Genomic DNA, 27,689 nt, shown 5'->3' on the forward strand with positions numbered 1-27,689 from the left:
ATTTACTACTTTTAATGTCAGCTTTCCATGGCATGTCCATTAGCTGAATATTCAATAACAAATGATCAGGGGTTTCCTCAAAACTTGTATATGAGGAAATTGCACATAGTACCCAAGATTTGGGGGAATGCAGAAAATTTTCAGACCATGAATGTTTCCATTTTTTCCTAATGGAATGTGAGGGTTTATTTTATTCTGAAGGACTTTAAAGGGAGGGATGCATGATAAAAAGCCTATAAAAGGTGAAATATGTGATGTTTGAAGTCTCATGGTAGACTTTTTATATATATTTTTAAAAAACACTCATCTAGATGAGGTGCTTTGAGCAGTTCTGAAAAATGTAGTTCCAGAAAGCAACTGCTTTGATTCCTAAGGAAGAAATTCTAAATAATGCAAACTTTTTTATAAGCATCTGGGTTTTTGATAATTCTGTCTACCTACAACAAACTTGTGAGTGCATAACCACTATTTTAATAATTATTTTCCCTACACTAGTATGTAATACCATATTTGACTTTGCTTATGCAGGGCATAAGTTCCAAAAGGCAATTTCCTGGGCCACAAACGCATCCATTTGAAAACACTTGAGATTGAATCAACACACTTTAATAAAAAAAGATGTATAATCTAAAAAACCAAACCAAACCAAAACAAAAAAAACTCTTCACTTCTTTAAAATTTATCTCTTCATTTCCTTTCCTTTTCCTTTGCTTCTTAGGTCTGGTATTAACAAACAGTATGAACTTAGGTAATTCATATGACTTTTGTCGGTCTGTTTACCAGGAGTGGATGATCATGACCTAACTTGTCCAGTTGAAAATGATTAAATGTACGTGGAAGCTCTTTGTGAACTATTAGATACCACAATGATAAGAGGCAGTTATTATTTCTGTTTCTACATTTTATTTTATTAAGTTCTGGATACCTTCCACTGGCTCTAACATCCCTACCTCATGCATATCCTTCCTGGATACCTTTTCCATTGCACCTTACTCAAAATAAGACAGCGAGAGTATTACAAATATTTAACAACTTCTGGAAGAGTATCTGTGTATTTGATAGTTGGGAGCAGAGGGGGAAGGTTTTTCTTTTGACTCTCTTCTCTATTTACACATATGTGTGGAATGCAGTTTCTGTTTCTTTCAGCTTTCTGAGATTTTTAGAACATGCAATATGTGGATACAAATGACCAATAGCAGTAATTCAAATTCCAGTTGCTTTTTTGTCTCACCTATTCTGGTAGGCTCCCAAACTCTTGCAACCTGCCACCCCACCAGCTTCCTAAGCATTCCTGGGATTATCTCGTCAGATAACACACGGTTGTTATCTATGTTTTATTTTCCTTTATTTACCCAGTCCCATTTCATCTGGTTATGACTCTGCTCCCCAGACATTACTGCATTCACCAGGCTCTGTCCCACCTTCTACTCCAGTTGAACCATTGGAGCTTGGGAAATGCTAAGGCTGCATGGGGTGCTACGGTGAAGTGGGAAAATACGCTTTACTCCCCTTTCTATGTAACAGTAGAAATGCTGCTGAGATATATCAAATGGAACAGAGTCTTTGGAAAAAGTTTTTTCAGTTTGTACTTATACTTCACAACCTCAGTTTCAAATATGAATTCAAGGGATGACTTGACTGGGAGACAAGTCAGAGTGATAGACCCAAGACCAGATCAGAATTTCTATTCCTTTCCAGGACTCAGCTTTCTTTTGTGGTCAAAACTTGAGATACCTGCATTCTTTTTCTTGTAGGATGGTTTTTTCCTTGGGAGGTGTTTGAGCCTTCTCATGGCAGAACCAGAAGTTCAGTTCATCAGACATGCCCCATATATATAAAAGGTGAAAACAATTATATTCATAAACTCTGGCATCAGAATGCTTTAAGAGATGAAGCTGTCCTTAGGAAAAATACCTTGACAAGTGCCTGGAACAGATGGAAGCTGAGACTCAAAGGTCCAGAGGTTGGCAATTACTAAGGCACTTTGTTGCTAGTGGGTGAGGGTGAAGAGGAGAGAAATAAGGAGAGAGATGCCGTGGGGATAAGGTAGGACTTAGCCCTATAAGGAAAAGAATATGAGAGAAACCTGTGGGATTGGGAGGTTGAAAGGACTTCTAAAAAACAGGAAAGTCCTATACGTGATTTTAATTCGATTCCTGTGTGGTTCCTGTATTCTTATCCATTTGGGAAGGACTTTGGATTGTCAGAGAATACAGAATAGAAAATTACAGAAAACTTAAGCCAATGTCAGTCAGATTTTACAAAGAGGAGTTCCCAGCTGATATCTGGGTTATGTATGGAAGAGAATGAGCTAAGCCTCAATCTGGGAATATGTCTAGAAAGTCCATTCCAACTTGTGGTACCATGAAGAGGCAAGAATCCAGCCAATGGAAACTGTGTGCAGTTGGTCAAATTAAATTGCCAATATTTGAAGAGGTTCCAGGATGACCCTAGATTGGGTAAGTCATCTGCTATTCTGGGGGAAGTAATGTCTTGGCAAGAAAAAGAATAGTTAAAATTTGACTTGAATATTAAAAGCATAAAGGCACAGTATTTGGAAGAGACACAAATAAGGAAAATCATATTATTGAATAAAAGTACAGAAGCAACGGAGAGAGAGATACAAGATCTTTTCTTGACTAAAATATGGAAAGTAAATCAAGGGCTTAGCATGGAGAACATTCAGGATGTGGGCAATAAATTCTTGTGGGGAAGGGATTCATATTAGTATGAAGAATTGGCAATCATGGAATGGGTCAAATTAAAACAAAATGCAGATACCGTGACTTTGGGTCTCTTGTGTTGAATATACTGGGAGAAAGATTTCAGAGGTAGAGAGGACTAAGGAGAGATGGAGATGTCATGAGAAAGTTGGGGCCAACCTGGGGACTGTGGAAAGGAAAAGAAAGGAGTGGCATAGAATAGAGAAGGGATTGCTTGTTGGAGATAGATGGCTGTAGGGAAAGAGATTGAGGCTTGCATTTATGGTGCGTCACCATCACACAGGGGATTGTCAAGAGTCCTGCAGGTTAGGTTATTGATATTAGTTGTATCAGTGCAAACACCCATTTGCCCAGGGGTCTTCTTGTCCCCTGTGCCTCAGGCAGCCTCTAGGTCCCAGCACTTTACCTTTAAAACCCTTTTCAGTTTAGGGCTGCTCAGCATCCGTGAAGTCAAATGAATAGAGACCAGAGCACAGATGATAGCTTCCCAGGCCCAGAACCAGGACCCCTTATTAAAAAGGACACCCCACATGGAGATTATTAGGGTCAGAAAATAAGAGGTGAAGAAAATGAGGAAGACAGCAAGAGACCTCAGGGCAGTAGAGTGAGCTTTCAGGCTGGAGAGTGGCTGGTGTGATGATCTTTCATCTGCCTCAGGTGTTGGAATAATAAGGCCATGAGCAAGACGGTGGAGGCCAGGAACAGGAGGAAAGGAATAATCAACACAACCACTTGTGACACATGGAAGAATCCCACAGGAATATCTCAAGTCTCTCAGTCATGGTGCTGTTTCTAGGGAAATGCGTCATGGAGATTAGTTGAATCTTGCTGTAATGCCCAACAGCTGCAAAGATGATAGACACACAAGAAGTCAGCAGAGAACCCAGCAACAGCCAAGGAACCAACCTCACAATTCTCCACTTCAGCCAGAAGATGGGGTGGCTGAAGGAGGAGACTTTGACACAGTAGAAGACAGCAAACATGCTGGTCAACCAGAATGAAAGAATGTTAGTAAATTCCCAGACGATACTGAAGTACCAAAATTCGTAACTAGGGTAGAAGTGGGAGCAAAAGTTGTACAGCATTGATGACCACAGTTGACAGAAGCAGCAGACACCCAGGCCGGTGAGAATCATTTCCACAGGTGACAGCCTTTGGAAACTTACCCACTCTGTGCCCAGCACTACAACAGTTAAGCTGCTCTGCATAATTATTGTCAAGAGCTTGAGCATATAGATGATCATGAAGAAGACAGAGTTGGATGGTTATCATCCTTCTATTCCAAAGAAACTTCCTGGGCACAGACTCAGAATCTCTGCAACAATTTCCAGGTAGGGACCAGATTCCTGGCCCCACTAGTGTTTCACACAAGAAAATATCTCCCTCTGGATGCAAATTTTTCTGGGCTTATTTTTGACTTTCCCATTTTCCTATCTGCAGGATTTGCTTATGCTTTGCCTGCTGGTTTGTTATCAGGCCTGGATGCAGGGAAATGTGGTTTGAGTGTGGATTCTTGCTCCTGAGGTGATTTGATTATTCCCATAAAAAGCACCCCTAGGGCTTCCCTGGTGGTGCAGTGGTTGAGAGTCCGCCTGCCGATGCAGGACACGGGTTCGTGCCCCGGTCCGGGAAGATTCCACATGCCGCGGAGCGGCTGGGCCCATGAGCCATGGCTGCTGAGCCTGTGCGTCCGGAGCCTGTGCTCCTCAACGGGAGAGGCCACAACAGTGAGAGGCCCTCGTACCGCAAAAAAAAAAAAGCATCCGTATTTCATAACCATGCTGTTTATTTCTTCTTTATCTGCCTGAGGTGTCTTTAGCTTATTTCCCCATCTTTTAAATAGAATATCCTCAGTCTTTTAACCTAAAGTTTGAAACACAGGATAGATAAATCCTTCGCTGTCCATTCACATCCTGGGTAACATTTCTGCTCATTGAGTGCTGTAACAATGTCAACTTCAGAAACCGTGTGTCCCCAGCTTCTACAGCAGCTGGGCGTGGATGCTACAATCAAAGTTTGAATGCATAGAAAAAACAATAAAGAAAATCTTTGCTTTGAGATTCCACCCACAAAATTGCTGGAAGCTGAGACCTTCAAGTGTCCTCATCCAAGACGGGCCACTTTCTTTACTGCCCATTGAATTTCTAAACTCAGAGAAATCACTGCACGGTGCCCCCAGTACTCTCCCTACAATTGAGGTGTGGCCTCCCTGGCTGTTGTTCTGCCGATTCCTGTGCCTTGAGCTCATGCTTTACATATGTTTGGGAAATGTTCTTGTTCCATTATCATCACCAGTTTTTTCCCCCTTACATGGCGAGGCTCTGTTTGTCACTGCTCCCATTGCTCAAGATGAATTGAAAGAGGGCCCTCTTACCACTAGTAAAACCATTTTGAAGCATGGGGTCTACTGAATAGAGAAGCGTAGAAGCCTTGCTCTCTTTATTTGTTTGTTTATGTATTATTGTCTTCAAGCTTTCCCTTCTCTAACCAGCCTGTGGAGACAAAGGTAATCGCTGTTGATGGTAACTTCGATGTCCCTGGCCCTGCTGTAATCTGGTTCTGTAAAGTTGTAGCTCTCTGTCAAGTTCCCACTAGGTATTTCTGGAAGTGTCTTATGAGGGCTCGCAAGCAAGTCTGACCCCAGTGGATGTGGAATGGGCGGATCCGTCAGGCACCTGCTGAGGATAGGCACTTGGCAGCTGCTTCCCTGTCAAGCTGTGTAGCCTGGCCTGGGCTGCACCGTCCTGTCTGTGCTCTTGCTGCTCAAAGCTCCACCCCATAGGCCCTGAGGCTGAGCTGAGCAGCCAGATGTCTGTGGGGAAGCAGCTGAGTATTCACACTCTGAGCTGTTTGAGGAAACTTGGAAGCTTAACCCTTAGTCCTTCTATTCTTTGTAATCTCACTAGAGGCAAATTTGATGTGCAGTTGCCCAAACAACTACAATAGCACCCTCTTGAAGCAAGCCCTTTTTCTGTCTCGATTCTGGGACCACAGTTCCAAGTATCCAATGTCACTGGTGTGGAAGTGAATGTGTGGTGGTGTGTGGTACCTTGGAATATGAAGATGGTAATTGAAAGCCTCAGAGACACAAAGATCCCTATAAGCAGGACGCGTGTGATTTTGTAGACTTTCAATGCTGTTTTAGACAAGGGACAAACTGCACATTACTTCTAAATAACTCAGTATTTAGGAATCCAGAGCTATATATGCAGACCAGAAAATGAATTCAGGAAATTGGTTCTGGAAAGCTATACCAGATAGACACCAAATATTTAATTAGTGCCTTCAAAATTGAGAGGCTAATTCTGATAATTACTAGTTGATGAGGGAGACAAAGTGAAAGTCATAGAACCCTTGAAAGTAAAACAAGAAACCACTGAACTCATGGTGCAAAGGTAAACCACACTTAAAAATTACACTAGGAAACAGAATATTAGAAAGCATCTGATCTGCATTCTCAACAAAATGCAAGAATCAGGAAATTTTAAAAGGAAGATGGCACCTTTTAGTTTTCAATTAAAAGGTGAATTGGTTGAGATGTATCCAGGTATAAGAAGGGAGAAAGAGGGCTTCCCTGGCGGCGCAGTGGTTGGGAGTCCGCCTGCGGATGCAGGGGACGCGTGTTCGTGCCCCGGTCCGGGAAGATCCCACATGCCGCGGAGCGGCTGGGCCCGTGAGCCATGGCCGCTGAGCCTGCGCATCCGGAGTCTGTGCTCCGCCAAGGGAGAGGCCACAGCAGTGAGAGGCCCGCGTACCGCAAAAAAAAAAAAAAGGAAAAATAAGAAATGATATGACGTGAAATATACGTTAATATATAGCATTAACACCTGCCTTTTGTCCTGGATACACTAGGCATGTTGCCTCTGGTATTCACTGCCTCATTCTGAGAACCCTCAAGGCCTGGCTCTACTGCACTCCACAGGGGCACTCTCCATATTGATAGTGACCAATCGAATAACCCAGATTCTCTTTGTGAAAGTTTGAATGTGAGACATATAAAGTGAGCCCCTAACTGGTGGTTGATGTTCCCTGGGGTTAGGAGTTCAAAGGCTGGATCTTTTCTTGTGTGGGCCTGTGAATCCTGCAGAGCAATCTCTGGGGTCCCTTGATTCAGCAACTAGAACATAACAGCCCCTAGTAGGTACTTAGAAAATAGCTGTTGAATGAATGATGAGTACAAGGAGAGCAGACCATGTGTCCTACTATATCACAAGCGTAAGGGCCTTGAAAATCATAAAGCTAGCCTCCTAGTATAATAGAGAAATGCACACATGTGATTATACTCTTATGTCATTCAAATACTTGAAATTGACAAAGATGCTAAAATATAAGTGTGCCCAAATTGACAATTTTTTAGGGAAAAACTTGTGGCTTGGGCATTTAATTTGAACAAATGCTTCAAAATTGAATGAGACAAATGGTGATTATAAGTTCTTATACATCATATGTGACATTGTGGAGAGTGGTTCCCATGATCTGCACTGCTGTGAATGTGCATTTATTGATCAGTGTTTGGACCAGTGGGGCTGGCAAATGGACCCCAAGTTAGTACAATATGAACTCAACAATGTGACTTCAACAATTGTTAATATAACGTGGTAGTTTATTTACATCGTTAATGTCCCCCTTCCAGAATATTGACATCCTAATGCCCCAGACCTGTGAGTATGTTACCGTATGTGGCAAAAGGGACTGTGCAGTTGTGATTAACGACCTTGAGTGGAGAGATTATCCTGGAAAACCTGGGTGGGCCCAGTGTAATTACAAAGGTCTTTATAAGAGGAGGCAGGAGGGTGAGAGCCAGAGAAGGAGGTGATACAATGGAACAGATCAGAGTCACGAGCCAGGTAATGCACAGGAAGCTTCTTTTCAGTCTGTGCTTAGTCTCATTTTTCAGGATATATTTGTTCTGTGGAGGAAGATGGCATTCATCCTTGAAGGTTGTGGGAAAAATGATTTCATCCTCACCTTAAAATGAAGAACACACTTTGTTTACCTGCCTTCCCCTTTATAATTCCCTTTCCTGAAAAATAGAACTCTTTTCCCCACAGGCTTGTCGTGGAGTTTTGCCTTTGACCCTTGTTAAACCAATCCCAAATTTGACCAAAAAATAGTGGAATCAGATGTTTCCCAATTAGCCAAACACATTTTCTTCCTTGTGTTACTGGAATTCTGTAACAGTCAGAATCGATCTTTTTCACGTGGCAATGGCTCCCAAAGGGTCAGCATTTGAAAAGAATATCTAATAGTAACTAATGTGGTCCAAGCACAGGATCCAAACTCATTCTCTCTTCTATTTTTAATTCTGCCATCAACCTGTGCAGCCTGAAGCAAGTTCATTTTTTTCTTGCTTTTTATCTCATTCTTTAAGAATCATAGCATTAATTTGTTTAGTCTCCAATTTATTGAATGTATGCATTACTGAAACCCTGGGAGCATATACCCACTCAGTTGGCAAATTGCAAATTGTAGAAAATATAAGAACTATAATTTAATACTAAAATGATGCTATCCAAAGGCCTTAGGCAAAATTCTGGCCAAAAGGAGTTAAAGACCATCCCCACCATCAACAGCAAAACAACTGTGATTCAGGTGACAGACAGAACTCCATTCAGCACTGCCTCTGTTTTCATCACTCTTCCCAGGCACTGGCCCTGCTGCCTTAGAACGTTTCAACACTCAAGGTGCAGAGCCTCTGGTGATCTGAGGTAACATGGAGGAGAATAACACTCCTCCTCTCCTGTTACATTCAATTAGAGGGGGGAAAAATAAAGCCACAAACACACTCCAGAGCCTCAGAGATGTTTTCTTTACTTTGTGTCTCTCCCTAGGACATAGCACAAGTCCATGAGGTTGGGTGGGGTTAAGGCAATTGAATGATAAAACACCCTCAGAGACACTCCTCTCTTGCGGTGTCTAAAGCTATGATTCCTATGGGTTAACAGCATCAGCTTCTCCTGGAGAATAGTTAGAAATGCAGATTCTTGAGCCCTACTCACACCTACTGAATCAGAGATTCTGGGAGTGAGACCCAACAATCTGAATTCTAACCAGGCTTCTAGGTGATTTTGATGCTTGATTCAGTTTGAAAATCATTGATTGAAACACGTCATATCTGGTTCCTTCTAGCCTGGGGAGGACTCAGGTCCTTGTACGTACAGGCTACCCTGTGGCCACTCCTCAGGAAGCTCCAGTTTAAATAGATTTATCAGTCTCTAATGGAAGGCCCAACTTTGGCCCAAGCTGAGACTTTCTCAACATATAAAAGAAGAGATCTTTGGTTTGGTTTTTAATAAATGATGTCCTTCTATGAAAATTTCTTTGTTGTAGTTTTGGGGCAGAATAAAATTTTCAGATGTTGCAAAGAGGGATTTTGGAATAAATCTTTACTAAAAATATGTGGTGATGGGGAGTGAGAGGTTGGCTATGGAAGAGCTGTGAGAAATCTTCACTTGGTTACCTTCTGTATGTTTCTCAACTACAAGGTCAGTAACTCATCAGCCAGTGCTGGGTGCACACAGTGGTGCCCACTCTGTGCACTCTGTGCACCCAAGGGATGACTTGGATACCTCTGTACCACCAAAGCATTTGCATAGGAAAAAAACAACAGGGAAAGTGCAAACAGCAGGATAGAAAGAGATGAAGATGAAGAAAAAAGGAATAAGAATTGAAGAGAAAGAGGACCAGCATTCTCAAACCTCCTGGTCTTTGTCCCATCTCAGAATTTGGAGTTGTTCATGGGCTGCCTTAAACCCTATTTGTAGAGGCAAGAAAGGCTCTGCAGGGACTATGTCCCTGGAGTTTGAAAACAATTTCTCAAGGATAAACCACATGTGACTATCCTGCTAGTCTAGGGCCAGTCACCTTCCCCCAAACCTTCATACACATAAATACATACATTTTTAAAAGATAAGTAACAGCATGTTTTTGTATGTAGAGGAGGGGAAACTGATGATGCAGGAGAGAGAGAGAGAGGGGAAACTAACTTCTGGGAGCGTTGTCTTTAGTAAGCAAGAGATGGTAGTAGGGCTTAGTCAAGTAGAGGAGTTGGCCTTTGCTGCATGCAAGGATTTTTTCCCCTTAGTAGCAGGAGGAAAAGAAGCATACACGTGGTGATAACATGTAGAAGTTCCTTTCTTACGCGTGTTTTTCAGTGAGGTGGGAAACAAGGTTCCGTGAGTTGAGAGTGAGGAAGCGACGGGAATATTGGAATTTAAAGACAGGCGAGTTTGTGCAGTATTTAGGAGACAAAGACGTCGCGGGGTTGTGCTTTGCAGAACTCTAGAGGGCAGTATTTGCATGGACTAGTCAGCAAGGAGCTGTGGCGACTGTGGCTATGAAAATGTGCTGCTCAGATTGTCTGCTGCTGGGAATGTAATTGGTGAGCCAAGCTTCTGGATCCAGAACCACATTTGCAATAAGAGCCATGCTTCCCATGGGCTGGGCTCACCTAGTGACTAAGCATGGCAGAGATAGAAGGAGGAATAATGCTGATTCATTCCCGTGAGATGGGGGACTCATTAACTGTGACTTTGACTCAAGGACACTCTTCATTCAGGCCGGGACTTTCTTAAAACTGCACTGCAGCTCAGGAATCTTCCTACCTGACCCTCTTGCTTCCCTCCACCCCTTCATAGAGGTCAAGTCTCATCTCAGTCTGGAGTCTATCTTTGTCTTCTCCAGCTTCATCCTCCTTTTTTTTCACAGACGTTTCTCCGATAAATCTCTTGCATATCTAATACTATTTTGCTATCTGCTTTTTGGAAGTCTGAACAAACATAAGTGATACCAGGAGTGGTCTGAGAAACAGGTGATCAGATGGGGTTTGGACTGACAAACTCATATCCCAGCAGGCAAAGAGGACCTCAATATTAGGGTTATTTAGGGCACAGATTGTCCCTAGCACAGTATGGTAGCCTGGTTGCTAAAGATTTCACTAGTGGTGAAATAGTCAGAGAAAGACAAATACGGTATAACATATGTGAAATCTAAAAAAGCCAAATTCATAGAAACAAGGATAAAATGGTGGTTGCCAGGGACTGAGGGGTGAGGAAAATGGGGTTATGTTGGTCAAAGGAGATAAAATTCCAGCTATATGATGGATAAGTTCTGGGGATCTAACATACTTGAAAGTTGTTAAGAGAGTAGATCTTAAATGTTATCACCACAGAAAGAATGGTGATTATGTGAGGGATGGAGGTGTTGACTAACCTTATTATGGTAATCATTTTGCAATATATACATGTATCAAATCATCATGTTGTACGCCTTAAACTTAAGTATATGTTTATAATGTCTCAATAAGGCTGGAAAAAATAACAAACTAGACTCTGCAGATGAAAAGATCAGTGAACTTGAAGAAATAACAATAGAATGTATATGAAACCAAACTCAGAAAAAATGGTAAGCCAGGGAGAGGGAGAGGGAGGAGGAGGGGGAGGGTTAGGGGGAGGGGGAGGGGACACAGCTGTAGAACAGCTTCAAGTAGCCTAATATACATGCAACTGGCGTCCCTGAAGGAGATGAGATGGGGGAGAAGGGAAGGAACAAAGAAACATTTGAAGATATGTTTAAAAAAAATAAGGTAGTCTCTGTAGAAAAATAGAAAAATAAAGCGTAATACATCCAAACAATGAAATATTATTCACTGCTAAAAATAAATGAGCTATAAAGTCATGAAATAAATCAAGGAACCTTCAATTAATATTACTAAGTGAAAGAAATTAATTTGAAAACCCTACATAGTCTGTAATTCCAATTGTATGGCATTCTGAAAAAGGCAGAATTATGGAAGATTAGTGGTTATCAGGAGTTGGGGGAGTATGGAGGACTTTTAGGGCTATGAAACTATTCCATATGATACTGTAATGGTAGATACATGTCATTGTACATTTGGCAAAACCCAGGGAATATACATCACCAAAAGTCAACCTTGATGTAACCTATGGACTTTGGGTGGTGGCAGTAATGTGTCAGTGTAGGTTCACCGATTATAACAAATGTATTACTCTGGAGCAGGATGTTGATGGTGGGGTGACAGGAGGTATGTGGGAACTCTGTGTGCTCTGCGTTCAATTTTGCTGTGAAACCTAAAACTCCTCTAAAAAAAATAAAATCTATTTTAAAAAAGAATGGTTGGAAAAATTTCCAAATTCATGAAAATTATAAACTTACGGATCCAAGAATCTCGATAAACTCCAAACACAAGAAACACGAAGAATATTATGCCAAAGCATATAATAACAAAATTACTTGAAACCAACGCTAATGAGAAAATCTTATAAGTAGCCAGAGAACAAAGATGCATTAGATACAGAAGAAAAATAAGTATGATAGAAGACTTCTTGTAGGAAACAATGAAAGCCAGAAGGTAGTGGGGCAAAATTTTAGTACACTGAAAGAAAAATTTTAAACTTTCAACCTTAAATTCTATAACCACAAAAATATCTTTCAGGAATTCAGGTCAGATAAATACTTTTTCAGGCATATGAAAGCTGAAAGGTTTCATCTTTAGCTGACTGACCAGATCCAGTGCTGGCAGTAATATGGAGAAATTGGAGTTCATCTATATTATTGGTGGAAATGTGAAATGCTGGGACACTTGGAAAACAGTTTGACGGTTTCTTTAAAAGTTAAACATACACCTACCATATGATATGGCTATTCCATTCCTAGGTATTTATTTACCCAAGAGAAAGAAAACATATGTTTGCACCACAACAAAAAACCCCAACATTTTGGGTTACCCTAAGTATCTGAAATTTTTTCTTATTTTTGTTACGGTAGTATCTTTGCTCATTTTAGACCTTCATAATTGAAAGTTTAAAAAAATGGAAAGTTAAAAGCTCTAACATGCAACTTATCTAGAGAATACTCATTTGTTGACATACCACAAATTACTGTTTTATGAAGTGAGATTTATTTGTAACATGAACTTTCTTTTTTTGATTTTGTTTTGGGGCATGTAATTCCTTGGTCTTGTTTTAACTATGTGGGGAATGAGCTTAAGAGACAGAAGGCTTTTTTGTTTTTCCTGGGATCCTCTAGATGTTTAAAAATTCTTTTTACTGTTAAGAAATCATGCTTAAGAGGCCACATAAGCTTTTTAACTTGCTCACCTCAAGAAAAAGTATTTTGTTTGTCTCTTCCCTCCCCTTCCTGGGACATTCTCATTTGATGGATTTAGGAATTTATTTTGTGTTTATATTGTGTACATTTTACACCGTATTTCTATACAATACAATTTCTGTATATTATGATGTTTTGACATGTTGAAAAACTTTTCTGGCTAGGGAGAGACTGGCCCTACCAGAGCTAGCCAATTCTTACAGTTAGCAAAGGGCCCAGCCAGGAGCATGCTAGTGATATGCAAACTAGCCTTTCAACCTCTATCTGGTTAGTAAAAGAAAGACTTATAAAATGTCTAATAAAATTTTGAGGGCAAAATTTCCCAACTGTAATTTGCAATCTTTGGTTTGCTTGTGAATCCTATAATATTTCTATTAACAAACAGAAAACGAAGCAAGTAGAACATAAGTCAGTGGAGACTGTATCCAGTAAATAACATATTCTCACGATTAGTCTGTTGCTTACATTTTCACTTATTTGTATTCTCTCTCATTTTCACATGTATGTATATTTTCAACTTAGTCTCTTAGATCTTCCTTTAATCTCCTTCCAGAGAAAGATAGTGGGCACAGAAAGACTCACATGAATTCAAATATTATAATGTATATGTAAGATAGTCACATTATGTTAAAACATACAGCATGCCAGTTTCAGTATCCCTTCCCAGTTTTTCACGATGTAATTTATTATTTTGGATATGATGCATCAGCTTATTTCTTTCCTTTGAATCTAGGTAGACACGCGGAAGTGCCTTTCTGGACATATGAGGAATAAAAATGTGTGAATTAGGTCAACTAGCTGGTCATTTAGTAATTTATTAAAAAAACCTTTATTCTCAGGGTAGCATACATAGGTTTTCTGAGGAATCAAAATCCAGATCAGAGTCTTCGGGCTTTTGCTTGACCTAACTATTCTCCCTTATAATACTCTGCAGTTGGAGTAAAGGTGAGAAAAAAGGAAACAGAACAGAGAGAGTGAACATGAAGGCTGAGATTTTTTTTTTTTTGATAGGATATTTAAAATTTTGTTTTGCCTCGGAAAATGGGGAAATAGAAAACTGGAAAAATATAAAGATATTTATGGTAGTAATATAGTATTTGAGGTAAAGAAAAGTAGATAAGACCTTTCACACAGCAACAAATGTTTTGAGAATCATTTAACTTTGCTTAATTAAGTACGAGAATTTAGTTGATCCAATAAAAAAAAGTTATCCATAATGATTGGATTTTTCTTGGGAATCAATAAACAAGTTAGAAGTAAGCTCTTGCTACAGATGGAACACCCTTGGATGGAGGATGATGGTGAATGGGCCCGGCATGGTACAGATTCTTACTCCTGAGGTTGAGGCAGGAGAAAAAAAAGATTGTAAGAAACTCTGAGTCCTACTCAAAGACCTGTGCATCATCCTTGTTTCAATAAAAATTTAAGCGCCATTTCCAAGTTTTGGTTATTACCCATCCACTGTTGCTATGAAGATGTTGCTGGACCTCACCATTAATCAAACCCCATGGCAAGAGGAACAATTAGCCTTATAGCCATTTCTCCCCCCACCCCCCCATCTCCCAGCCTGAGGGAGGACGCCCTGGGTGAGAGGAACCTCTCACAAGTGACAGGTATGGGGAGATAAGGTCTGGTGCCTCTCCCTCCTACTTTGTTCTTTGGAGCAAAATGAATTGAGCTTTGCTTCAAGAGTCTGGGTTTGATGAATATTCAGTTTAACTGGACTGCGATAAACGATCCTCAACCCCCTTCTCATTCCTCTAGCTAATCCAGCCATCTGGAAGAATTAATGGCATTTCTTATGTTCCAATTTATCATTTTTGAACCTCCTAGATCCAACAGCCGTAGAGAAGCAACAAGCCTGCCCCTCCTACAGTCACCTCCATGGCTCCAAATGACAATGCCAGCTTTTCAGTTGCTCATGACAAAAATATTGGAGTCGCTGCTGACTCCTTTCTTTCATATCCCAAATCCCATCCATTAACAAATACAGGTATTCAAAACCTATCACTTCTTATTACCTCTGCTACTAATATCCTGGAGTGAGCTGCCATTGTTCCTGACCTCGAGAATATTGCAATAGCCTTTCTACCATCTGTCTGATTCCACTGTTGCCATCCACTATTTATTCTCAACACAGTGTCCAGACATACCCTACCAAATGTAAAATAGATAGCTAGTGGGAAGCAGCCACATAGCACAGGGAAATCAGCTTGGTGCTTTGTGACCACCTAGAGGGGTGGGATAGGGAGGGTGGGAAGGAGATGCAAGAGGGAGGGAATATGGGGATATATGTATACTATAGCTGATTCACTATGTTATAAAGCAGAAACTAACACACCATTGTAAAGCAATTATACTCCAATAAACATGTTAAAAAAAATAAAAATAAAAATGTAAGCCCTATCATGCTACTCCTCTGCATGAAATCCTCCAATAGCTTCTCATATTATAATGGTCTACCAGACCCTACAAGATCTTCCTTTCTCCAACTCCATCATTTCTCTGACTATGCAGGCTCCAACTGCAGAGTCTCTTAGTGTCTTTTCATTATTATTCCCAGTCTCACTTAACTTCTTCTCCCAGATATCTAGTTTATTGTCTCAACCCCTTCTGGTCTTTGCTCAAATACACCTTCACAAGGAGACTTTCTTTTATCCTTTATTTAAGATTGCATTTTCTCCTTCCCTAGCCCTATGTCACTGGTCTTATCCTCTCCTCCTCCCTTTTTTCTCATGGCATTTCTTCCCAACTGATATACCATGTACTAAATTATTTGTTTAGAGTCTGCTCTCTGCACCAGAACGTAAGCATCATGATTGCAAAAACTTTGTTTTGAGCACTGCTGTATCCCCAGTGCCCACAACAGTGTCGGGACCAAAATAAGCCCAGTGAACATTTTCTTGAAAGATTTTTTGAATTTTGCTAATGCTACTCTAAGCTTTTCTAAAGCTATTCCTAACTTCTTGAGAATATTTTGCTGATTATAACAAAGAGGACCAGATGAAGGAATGTGGATTGGAAGTACATCTCATGTTGCGGAAACAATTCAACACGAGTGCTATAATGGTATTGAAACCATAGGAGTCTCTTCATGGAGAAATCTAGCATCTGCATTTATACAGCTAAAAGTTGCCACTGGTGGCAGTTTGGCCTTGTATCTGGAGAATGTACTGTTTCATTAATTATTTCATGGAGCAATAGTCCAAGATTTCATTTCACCAAAGGAGTAAATTTGTAAACAGTATCAGAAGTCAAATGGAGAGGTGAGGAAAGTAAAAGGAGTACTTCAGAAAAATGTCAGTTGGGTACAGTAACTCTGTGATTACGAAATATGATAATAAACAATATGCTGTTGCTTTGAATATCCTCAAAGATTAGATATGTACAGAATGTTCCTTTCCTTTTCTGTTGTCATGTGCTAAAATAGCACATTTTTTTAAATTACCTTGGAATGCAGTGACCTGACTAGAGAATGTTTATCAGAGGAAAAGTCTACTTATCTCTCACCTCCCCGACATACCTCAGTCTTTTCCTCCAGATACCCTGCCCCAGTTGGTGTTGGTTTTCAGTACCCTTTATTTTCATCCATTTCACTTGCTCCTTTTTCCCTGGTGACTTCATCAGCCCTTCAGTATTGCTCTTGCCACCATCCTGACTTGCCCATCAGTAGTAATGTTCTTTGACGATTTTTCTCTGCCTAAGCTCCCATGTCTAGGTCTCGGGTCACTTCATAGCTCAACACCAACATTTTCCCTCCTTCCTATTTAATTTCCCCTCCTACTCTCCATTCCTCAACTAACAATAGCGCTTAACCAAGTCTTTGTAAAGGAGATTTTTTTCATTGATCCTATGTCTCTATCCTTCAGGGAAATGGATTTTTCTCTCCTTGCTGGGACTCTGCTCCTCACATTACCCCTTCATCTCATCCTGTCCCACTTCCTTTGGAGTTATTTTCACATTTTGTCCTCTCCCTTACCAATATTATCTTTCTGTCTCCTCAGGCTTTTTATACCCTCAAACATTCTCAATATTCCCAGGTGACAAAATCAAAAAAAAAAAAAATTAAACAATCAGAATCAAAATTGTGCAAAATCCTGCTAATCCTCATAGCCTTTTTTCAACCCCTAACGGTTTAAAGCAAAACTCCAGGGTGTAGACTTGCCCAATTTCTGTTTTCTATTTCTGTTTACACTTTATGATCTATTTCTTTCTGCACCATTTGCCTGAAACCACTCACAACTATATCATCCATTACTTTCTATTATTCTGCCCCTTCTTTCTGCAAGGGACTGTATTAGGAAGTATGGAGGCTGGATTAAACAGTGAGCACACTAACTCACCCCAGATTGCTTCTACGCAGGAAGTTTAGGTTATTTACTGAGTGTTGGTTAGAAAATGAGCAGGAAAAGGTAATTGGATGTAAAAAGCAGAAGGTAAGGGAAATAAGAATTGTAAATAGAAGTAGCACAAGAGACAAATGATAACTAACAGTAAGTGAAGAATGCCACAGTGTAATGAGAACAGAATTCCCTGGTTAGATTGACTGGGTTAAAGTCTTGGCTTCCCCACTTAATAGTTCTGTGACTTTGGCCAAATTACATACCTCATTAAATTTGTTTTCTATAAAATGGGAAGACAGTTATAGCCACATCAAAAGGTTGGCTTGAGGGTTTAAAAAAAGTCCATGTAAAGAATTTAGTTCATTGCCTAGTACTTAGTAAATGCTCAATAAATATCAATTATCTTTACTGTCAGTGGTCTACTAAAGATACCATGACACTATGAGAGACGAGAAGGGGAAAAAGTTTGAAATTTAATTTTTCAAATATTCTTTTGTTTTAAGGAATTTGAAATAGTTTTTGTGTGTATGGTGCTACAGAGCTTATTTTAATATGATTAATGTCAGTAGTACCTACTGTCCACTGTATTCTTTTATGTTTTTAATGCTGTATTATTTGGAATTTGTGGTAAAGACTGCTAGTTGCTCTCAATATCCATTTCCCTCTTCCTCTGTAGTAACAGAATCTTGATTTTTAGCTGGTTACCTTGTAGTCCAGGGGTCCCCAACCCCTGGGCTGCGGACCAGTACCAGTCCTCAGCCTGTTAGGAACCAGGCCGCATGGCAGGAGGTGAATGGCAGGCAAGCAAGTGAAGCTTTATCTGCCGCTCCCCATTGCTCCTCATTGCTCGCATTACCGCCTGAATCATGCACCGCCTCACCCCCATCCATGGAAAAATTGTCTTCTACCAAACTGGTCCCTGGTGCCAGAAAGGTTGGGGACCACTGTTTCTATTTAAAAGACTACATTTCCCAGACTCCTTTGCAACTACATGTAACCAGGTAACTAAGTTCTGGCCAAAGGGTTGTAAGCCCACATGATGTGTGGAGTATCAAGGAGTCCTCTCCTTTCTCCATCTTGCTGCTTGGAATGTGGATATGAGAGCTGGAGCTCCAGCAGCCACAATGGATCATAGATCAGCCCACTAAGGCTTCTGAGGCAGCAAGGTAAAAGAAGCCTAAGTCTCTCATGGCCGTGGAGCTGCTTTCATTTCCAGGGACTGCCTACTTTTAGAATCTTTTTGTGAGCAACATAAACTTCTGTTTTCCTTAAGATGATATTATTTTTCTTCTTATTTTTGTTATGACTGCTATGTGCAACTGTGCCTAATTCTGATACAGACTGCCTTTCAATTACCTTCCTTTGATAATCTACTTCAATTTTCTCTATTTTACTTATATTTCTGATCTGAGATTTTCTAAAACATACAAAAGATGGCAGGCACTCCAAATGAGTTGAATTATCAATACGTTTTTATTTTTAAATATTTTCTATTAATTAGTGTTGTAATATTCTACTAATTTGGTAACATGATCTCATTTTTTGTTTTACATTAATCCATTCATTACCCTGGTAAGAAACAAACAAACAAACAAACAGTTTTGCTAAGTGAGAAAGTAGAACAATGGGTGGTTAATCATCAGTTGGAGAGAATAGGGAAGGAATAACATCATTAAAAGAGATTTTAAAAAATATTGCTTTCCTCAGAGAGTAACTTGAAAAGGGGCCAGTTATTTTAGTGTGGATTTTGTCATGAGAGGTGAGAAATATTGAAAAACGGTTGTTTGTGTTCAGGTGCTTCAATCACAATGTGGGAAGACTGCCTCCTTTAAAAGCAATTGTAGTGTATAAGTAAGAGGCCGACACAGAGAGAACATAGTAATCAAGATTTAATAAGCACGGGTCACAAAGGCAACGTAAGTCATTGAGGCTGAATTCGGAAGATGAACAACACAGACCCGTAACCATGGAAACACAATGGGCCAAGGATAATTCTAAACCTCTGATCAGTTTTTGTTTAGAATTAAATGCCACTTGGAAAAGAAGGAAAATGAAGTGCTGAGGATACCCAGCCGTACACTTCATAAACTTTTTAAAGCCAAATAAGCAGAGAGATATTGAATATTTGCTGTGACTAAAGGCAGGTTCATATGCCAATACTTGTCTAATCAGGCACAGGAATGGGTCTTCACAGAGGAAGTGCCAGGACTAGCACAGCTTTCATTCTTCTGTTGGTATAAAAGGTAGAAAATCAAAGTTACTAAAGGCACATGACTAGATATATGAAGTGATTGATAGAAATAAAACAATGTGAACATTTATAGACCATTTAGTCTCTAACACTCTTACACTGAAAGAAGGGGCATAATGTTACTGAATTTCAGGTTAATCCATTTCATTCAATTAGTGGCCATTTATTGGCATCTTTTATGTACACAGGACTGCAGTTAGCAACTGCAACCTGCCTGAGACTCAGTTCTGATGGGGAAATAGTGCAGTCAGGAGGCATGTGAAGATGGCCTTTGGAAAGTAACATGCTTCTCACTGAAATCTTGGAATGCAAGCTCAACACTCCATAAGGAAAATCTCCCAGACCCTCATCACAGTCTATTTATTCTTATTTTATACAGTATTGGGTTAAATTTGAATCTCTGGTTACCAAGCACCTAGCAGATTAGAAGCAAAACCTAAGAAGAAGGAACAAAGGCCCTACAATGGTCACATTGTCACTGGCGGGGATGCCAAGTATGACTCCTGAGTACATGAGTGACGAATAACAACAAGAGATTGAAAAACATTTTTAAAAGGGATGATTAGACCTTGAGGATAATAATTTGCAGTGCCTAGCTTTGAATTTGATGACCCTGCTTAACTCATCAGGCATCAAAGTATGTTATATTACATATTATATAATAGAGAATAATAATTGTTGATAACTAACATTTATTGAATTCTTACGAAGTGCTAGGCACTGGGTAGGCATTTTGAATACATTTCTTATCTCATTTAATCCTTGTAACAACCATGTGCTATAGATCTTACTGTCACCCTTATTTTACAGATGAGGAAGGTCTCAGGCATTTTACTGCAATGTGTCAGTAAACTTTGAGGGGCTGAAATGTGATTCAAACTCTGGTCTCTAGGATTGTAAGGCCCATGTTTTTAAAATATCTTTATGTCACCTTTCACTATCCTATGCTGCGTCTCAAAAGAGAAATACTATTTTGAACCCATTTTCTTTTTACCTAGAAGAGAAGTGAGCTAATCAAGCTATAGTGGCAATAGCTGTATTCATTGAAAGTTTAGCATATGCCAAGCACTGAATTATAGTCATTATTTCATTTACCAGCACAGCTCTAGCAGGGGAACACTCTTAGTATGCCTGTTCAACTGCCAAACAAGCTAAATTTTAGAGATGTCACTTGTTCACAGTCACACAACTTTTAATTAGCGGAGTGGAGTTAGCGGGATCTAGATTAGTAGGATATAGAACCAGATATTCCTGTTTCCAGGGTGCGGGGAGGTCTCTGGCAGGTTGGAGAAAAGTGGGTTCTCTCCTTCACCTGAAGTCAGACTTCCACCTTAGTTTCTCCTAGACTTTTCCAACTCCCTCTCTATTTTTTCACATAGGCACTTATTTCTTACATTACATTCCTTGTACGTTTAGTCCCACCTTGATATCTACTTCTCAGAGAACCTAGACTAACATAGTTACTTGGTGTTTGCTCAAAAATTTGAGACAGGCAGAGGGTGGAATGATATCCTGAGTTGCCTTAGTAGGTACTGAAAAGTATAAGTTGACAAATCCCTTTAATGGAATTCCATTCCCTGGTATTCAAAAGCTTCCATCTCATTGTTTATTTTAAAAAATCAGTTATGGCTGAGTAATATTCCATTGTATATATGTGCCACATCTATACAATGGAATATTACTCAGCCATAGTTGATCTAGAGTCTGTCATATAGAGTGAAGTAAGTCAGAAAGAGAAAAACAAATACCATATGCTAACACATATATATGGAATCTAAAAACAAAAACAAAAACATGGTTCTGAAGAACCTAGGGACAGGACAGAAATAAAGACGCAGACATAGATAATGGACTTGAGGACACGGGGAGGGGGAAGGGTAAGCTGGGACGAAGTGACAGAGTGGCATGGACATGTATACACTACCAAATGTAAAATAGATAGCTAGTGGGAAGCAGCCACATAGCACAGGGAGATCAGCTCCGTGCCTTGTGACCACCTAGAGGGGTGGGAGAGGGAGGGAGGGAGGGAGACACAAGAGGGAGGGGATATGAGGATATATGTGTACATATAGCTGATTCACTTTGTTATACAGCAGAAACTAACAAACCATTGTAAAGCAATTATACTCCAATAAAGATGTTAAAAAAAATCAATTAAATTGGACCTATCTAAAGTGAGGTGTCATTCCCATTTTGGAAAAGTCCTAAAAGAAGTTGGTGCAGGGCATTGCAAGGTACTGATTGATTCCAAAGCAGCATCAGCTCTGCAGAGGAGTTGATTCAGGTGTATCTGTCTGGGCGCTACACTCAGTATCTGTGAAATAGAGGCTGGACACTGTAGGAGGGATGGTCCCCATGTCCTTTCTGTTTCACAAGGAAAGCCTGAAAAGTACTGTGTTTTTCTTCCCCCAGTCAGTTATTTAGTGTGACTCTATCCTAGGTTCTGGCCAGTTTTCCCACCTGTCCTAGAGTTGGGAGATGCTTAGACGCAATTTTTCTGTTTTCATGTCTATCATAGCAGGCAATTATGATTCTGCTAGCTAAAACCCATTTTAATGTCACTATGATTTGGATTAAAGTTAAAGGAAATGAAACTTTCACCTAAATGTGCATCACTTCAAAAACTTGAAGTATTCCTTATTAAAAAAAAAGGTTTAGTTTTTGTGGGACTATATAGGCTTTAAATTCCCTTGGAGAGCTAATGGTCTTTGAGTCTCTGTTTCTCCAGCTATGTAAGGAAAATCTATTTCTTCTATTGATGTAAGACCTATGATTTTATTCCCTTGGGTAGTAACCACAGATGGCCTCAGACTCTTGTCAAGCATTTTGCATGTTCATGAATGTAGAAGTGAAAAAAACAAATGTATTTATAGTCTTAAAGTGTTAGGTTATATATTTCTTGGTTTGGGCAACTCAAAAATCAGAAAATACAAATAATATGTGATAATTTAATAATAACCACAATTAATGAAAGCAGCCATGTTAGTTTCTGTTGTTGTTCTAACAAACCACTAATTTAGTGGTTTAAAACAACACAAATTTATTTTCTTACAGTTCTTGAGGTCAGAAGGCTAAAATGAGCCTGCAGGGTGGTGTTCCTTCTGACAGTTCCCAGGGAGAATTCATTTCCTTGCCTTTTGAGATTTTCGGAGGCTGCCTGCCTTTTTTGTCGTGTAGACTGTTCGTCTTCAAGGCCAAGAGTGTGGAGTCCTCAAGTCTCTCTCCCCTCTGCTTCAGTCACCACGTCTTCTTCTCTGCCTCTGTTGTTACATTGCCTTCTCTGACTCCTCCTGCCTCCATTTATAGGACCCTTGTGATTTACATTGGGCCCACTAGGATAATCCAGGGTAATCTCCCCACCTCAAGATGCTTAACTTAATCACATCTGCAAGATCCCTTTTGCCATGTAAAGTAGCATACTCACAAGTTTTGGAGATCAGGACAAGGACATCTTTGGGGACCCATTCTCCTGCCTACCACAGTAGTCTTACCAGTAGTAACAGATACAAGCTAGAACAATGAGAGTTAAAAAAAATACACTCATTCCAATAAAACTACCATATGGCCCAGCAATCCCACTACTGGGCATATACCCTGAGACAACCATAATTCAAAAAGAGTCATGTACCACAATGTTCATTGCAGCTCTATTTACAATAGCAAGGACATGGAAGCAACCTAAGTGTCCATCAACAGATGAATGGATAAAGAAGATGTGGCACATGTATACAATGGAATATTGCTCAGCCATAAAAAGAAACGGAACTGAGTTATTTGTAGTGTGGTGGATGGACCTAGAGACTGTCATACAGAGTGAAGTAAGTCAGAAAGAGAAAAACAAATACCGTATGCTAACACATATATATGGAAGCTAAAAAACAACAACAACAAAATGGTCATGAAGAACCTAGGGGCAGGACGGGAATAAAGATGCAGACCTACTGGAGAATGGACTTGAAGACATGGGGAGGGGGAAGGGTAAGTTGGAACGAAGTGAGAGAGTGGCATGGACATATATACACTACCAAACGTAAAATAGATAGCTAGTGGGAAGCAGCTGCATAGCACAGGGAGATCAGCTCGGTGCTTTGTGACCGCCTAGAGAGGTGGGATAGGGAGGGTGGGAGGGAGATGCAAGAGGGAGGGAATATGGGGATATATGTATACGTATAACTGATTCACTTTGTTATAAAGCAGAACAAACACACCATTGTACAGTCATTATACTCCAATAAAGATGTTAAAATAAATACACACATTCCATACTTGTCTGGGAGTGTAAATCCTTAAATTCTGTAAGGCATTTTAGTAATATTCGCCAAAGAGCTTCAGAATAGCTATATCCGTTTGGCCCCCCCAAAAGGATTGTATCATATGTGTGTACAATATATATCATGTATCACGTGTGTATCACGTGTGTATACATGACATTGTATACACACATATTTATCAGAAAGGAATTTAATTACAAAATGAAAAACATGCATCCCAGGGGAATTAAACATATTTTGATATATCCATAATAATATACCAACAGTGTCTTTAGTAAAACCATTTTTGAAGGATTCTCAAAAATATTGAAAAGCCTTTAACTTATTTTCATAAGTGAAAAAAAGTTACACTCTATTATATACCATATGGCCCTAAAATTTCAAATTTACATATTATAATATTTACTTATAGGCATATATAAAGGAAGAATGGATATATAGCAAAAATTTTACTGTTCACGTTTGAGTAATGGAGTCTGAGTAAAACTTTGTGGATGTGCATCTCTACATTTCCCAATTTTCTTAGTTGAATCTGTATTATTGCCATGATACAAAGGAAAGTAAATATGTTCTTAGAAATTTCAGTGGTCTTGGCCCATTGGGGATAAAGAATTTTTAGAAGTAAATTTTAATTATATAAGCATACCAATAGCTTCTAAGATGATAAAGCGGGGATGATAGATGAACTATAGCATTTTAATTGTGACCATCACAAATACTTGTCTCTGTTATTTCGCAGAAACACCTCAGACTTCTTATTTTTCTGATTGCTTTTTTGGTATTATTATTATTAATTCCTTAAGCTTTCTATTTATTTAAAATTTAGAGAATTTATTTTTCCTGTGTCCCTACTTAATTAAACTCCCTTTAAAATGTATTAATATTGTTATTGGTTATCTTGCTGTCAGGTTTGAGTTTATAGAATTACCATATTTCTAAAAACACATTGTTTAAAAATAAAACCATATAATTATACACACATAAAAGAAAATTTCTGTGGCAAAACCTTATGCAACCTTACTACATAAGATGAATGCTCAGTTAGCCAAAAAGCTTGAAGAGTAATTAAAACAACCGATTCCTCAGTTATACCAGTTAATAAATGTTTGTGTATTTAATACTTCTTTGTACCAAGATCTTAGAAATACAGTACAAATATATAATACTCTTCGTTACAATACCTTTGATAGCCTAATTTTAGTAACTAGAAGACACTGAAGACATTTCCTTTAGTCATTCCATAGGTCAGCAGCAGAAATTCTACAATAGTCTCACAAGTAATTTTCCCTGGAAGTAGAATGCATTCTTTTGGTGATTGTTTTAACATTCTAGTGACTTTTCAGTATTTCATATTTGCAGATCTAAGAAGGAAGAATCATTAATCTCTTGATTATAATAGAATAGTGTCTCCTAGAGGCCGTGTAGGAATCCTGTGCCATGACCTTTGTGTTTGTAGACAAATCACTTAGTTTTCTGGGCTGCAGTTTTCTCATCCCTCAGTGGAGGGCAAGAGAAGGTGGTGGAGGCATCACACGTCTAAGTTACTCCTCTAATGCCCTAGAGGGAAGACAGCTGGGATTTCAACAAGATGCTCTTTTGACAATTAGGAAATGTCCAAAAAGAGATGCCAAGGCTAGAGAGAAACCAGATAACTGTCTAATATGAGGATTTGGAGAAATTTATCTGAAGGAAGTGACAACAGAAAAGAAACATTTAACGATATACGCAGAGCCATCATAGTCTACCCAGTGGGCTAGGGTAAATGAGTCTGGAGAACATAACCAAATGCTGGCACATTGCCCTACATAGAGAGGGTAAATGCCATAGATGCTTTGAAGCTGAAGGGAAGAAAATATTGACTCCGTAGAAGATAGGACAGCTCAAACTAACACTGGACCAGGCTGCCATAAACAAGATGGAATGCTCTCTGGCATTGGTATTTAAGAAGAATCCAGAGGATCTGATACGTTGTGGAAAAGATTTATGGATAGAATGAGAGACTGGCTGTTAGAGTTTTCTAATTTTTAGAGTTTATTTTTCAATGATCAGAAAGAACAATAGCATTTTATGAATGAAGAGATATAGACTCAGTTAAATATTATTTTATTTCATTTTTATTTTAAATGCATAGAAAGACAGTTTGGGGAGTGGAATCAGATGACTATTTTAGTCAAAGTTTGTTCTTCTTAAGTTATGACCTTGATGAAGTTACTTGAAGTCTCTAAGTTTCCTCATCTGTGGGATCTACTAGCTATCTACTTCCTAGGTCAAGTTAGAAAATATATATATATGAAACCTGCACGTGAAACCCCTTTGCATTGCTGAAACTGCTAGACAATCATTGGCTTCCTGTTATTATTATTCTTATTATAACCTCTTTTATTGATCATGTAATAGGACCTTTTTCTACTCTCATAACCACTCTAAAAAGATTATTCAGCCCTATTTTATAATTTAAAAATGAGATTAGATGTAGGTTAAATTATTAGTCATATCTAAACCCAGAACAGGACACAGACTTTCTTCCCAGCATAAAAATGAAGATGCTCTTCTCAAGTAAAGGAGACATTTCTATGAGCTTTTTCATTTCAACTCACTTTGAAATTCGTGTTCAAGGTTACTGGTGTCTGATGTGTAATTTGATCCGCAAATGGGTGAAAGCTGAAAAAGGACAGAGAGAAGTAATGGGGCTGAAACTAAGGGATAATTCACAGGGGAAAAGGAGAGAGTATTTGTAAATTGTACAAGATACGCGGGCTCCTGAGTAATCCTGACTGAGTGGCTCCTGAGGAATCCTGACTGAGTTCAACTGCTTGATGAGCAATTATAGGGCTGGGGGGTCGCTTAATTTGTCATAGATTTTATCATACTTTAAGCTGTCTCTTGAAAGGTCATATTTTCAATTTCCCCAATGGGTGAAGGAAAAATTGCCTTTCATTAACTTCAGACATTTTTCTCTTCACTTTTTGTGAAGGACTGAATGTTTGAGAATGAAAGTAAAGACGTGTTCTATATTTCCTGGCTGTCAGAAGTAGGAGATGAAAATAGAAGGCAGAAGGAACAGATAAACCCAAAAAAAGATGATACAAGTTCTGCCAAAAGTACACACACACAAAAAAAAAACAAAACCAAAACCCCAAAAAGGTTACCTGAGCTGCCAAGAATATTTACCACTTAAAAAATGCAATCGTCATTATTAAGGAACTACAGAAAGCCATAGGGTGTGAAGCACCCAACTGACCATTGAGATGTGGTCAGCTCAGAGAAGTCTGAACATGGTATCTCTGAGCTGAGAGAATACACACAAATATAAGGAATGACTCCATTTCCTAAACTGCTCTAATTCTTGGTTGATAAATTTGCCTTTCACAAGAAATGAAAACCACTCTCACAATGGAGGTAAATGGAAAACAAAATTCTTAAAGGTTTTGTGTGGGATTATTTTCATAACACTGTCATAGCACTTACATTTTTCGCTAATTCGCTAAGTATTAATTTAAAAGGTAAATAGGATGGTAATTGAAAAGCAACTTATGAGTCACCGAAGGAAAAATGTTGAAGGGAGTAGGGTGATTGGCGGATATGATGTTTTTAAAGCAGAAGTGTCAAAAGTTGGTCTGTTTATATAATAATCATGACCATAATAAGTGATTTTTATTTAATGGGCAATTGCTTAGACAAAGAATATGAAAAGGTTTTTTGGAAGGATATGCAACATTCAGCAAATTTTGTCATTGTACTAATAACATTTGGCAGTGGGAACACCAGAGTACAAACTACAAAAATTGATTTATAAGGCATGTTTACCAGCAAACTAACATTGCAAGTGGACACAAGCAAAGAAAGTATCACTGGGAAAAAGGCTGCCCCTAAATGAAGTCACCTTTATTTTTTTTCTTCTTTCTGGAATTAAAAGGCTCCCAAGCGACACTTCTTTATTCTATTTCTCTTCTCTTTCTCTGACCTTCTATAA

At 39.2% G+C, this 27,689-nt stretch overlaps 1 protein-coding gene across 1 annotated transcript; it reads right to left on the minus strand.

The window, feature by feature from the left end:
• Positions 1-3,099: 3,099 nt before the first annotated feature.
• TAS2R16 (taste 2 receptor member 16) lies at positions 3,100-3,995 on the minus strand. Its single transcript, XM_060019790.1, is given in 4 exon segments — positions 3,100-3,347; positions 3,350-3,455; positions 3,458-3,977; positions 3,979-3,995. Coding segments are annotated over 4 exon segments (891 nt in total).
• Positions 3,996-27,689: the final 23,694 nt, after the last annotated feature.

Source organism: Delphinus delphis, chromosome 9 (assembly GCF_949987515.2).
Source record: "Delphinus delphis chromosome 9, mDelDel1.2, whole genome shotgun sequence".
Lineage (NCBI taxonomy): Eukaryota > Metazoa > Chordata > Mammalia > Artiodactyla > Delphinidae > Delphinus > Delphinus delphis.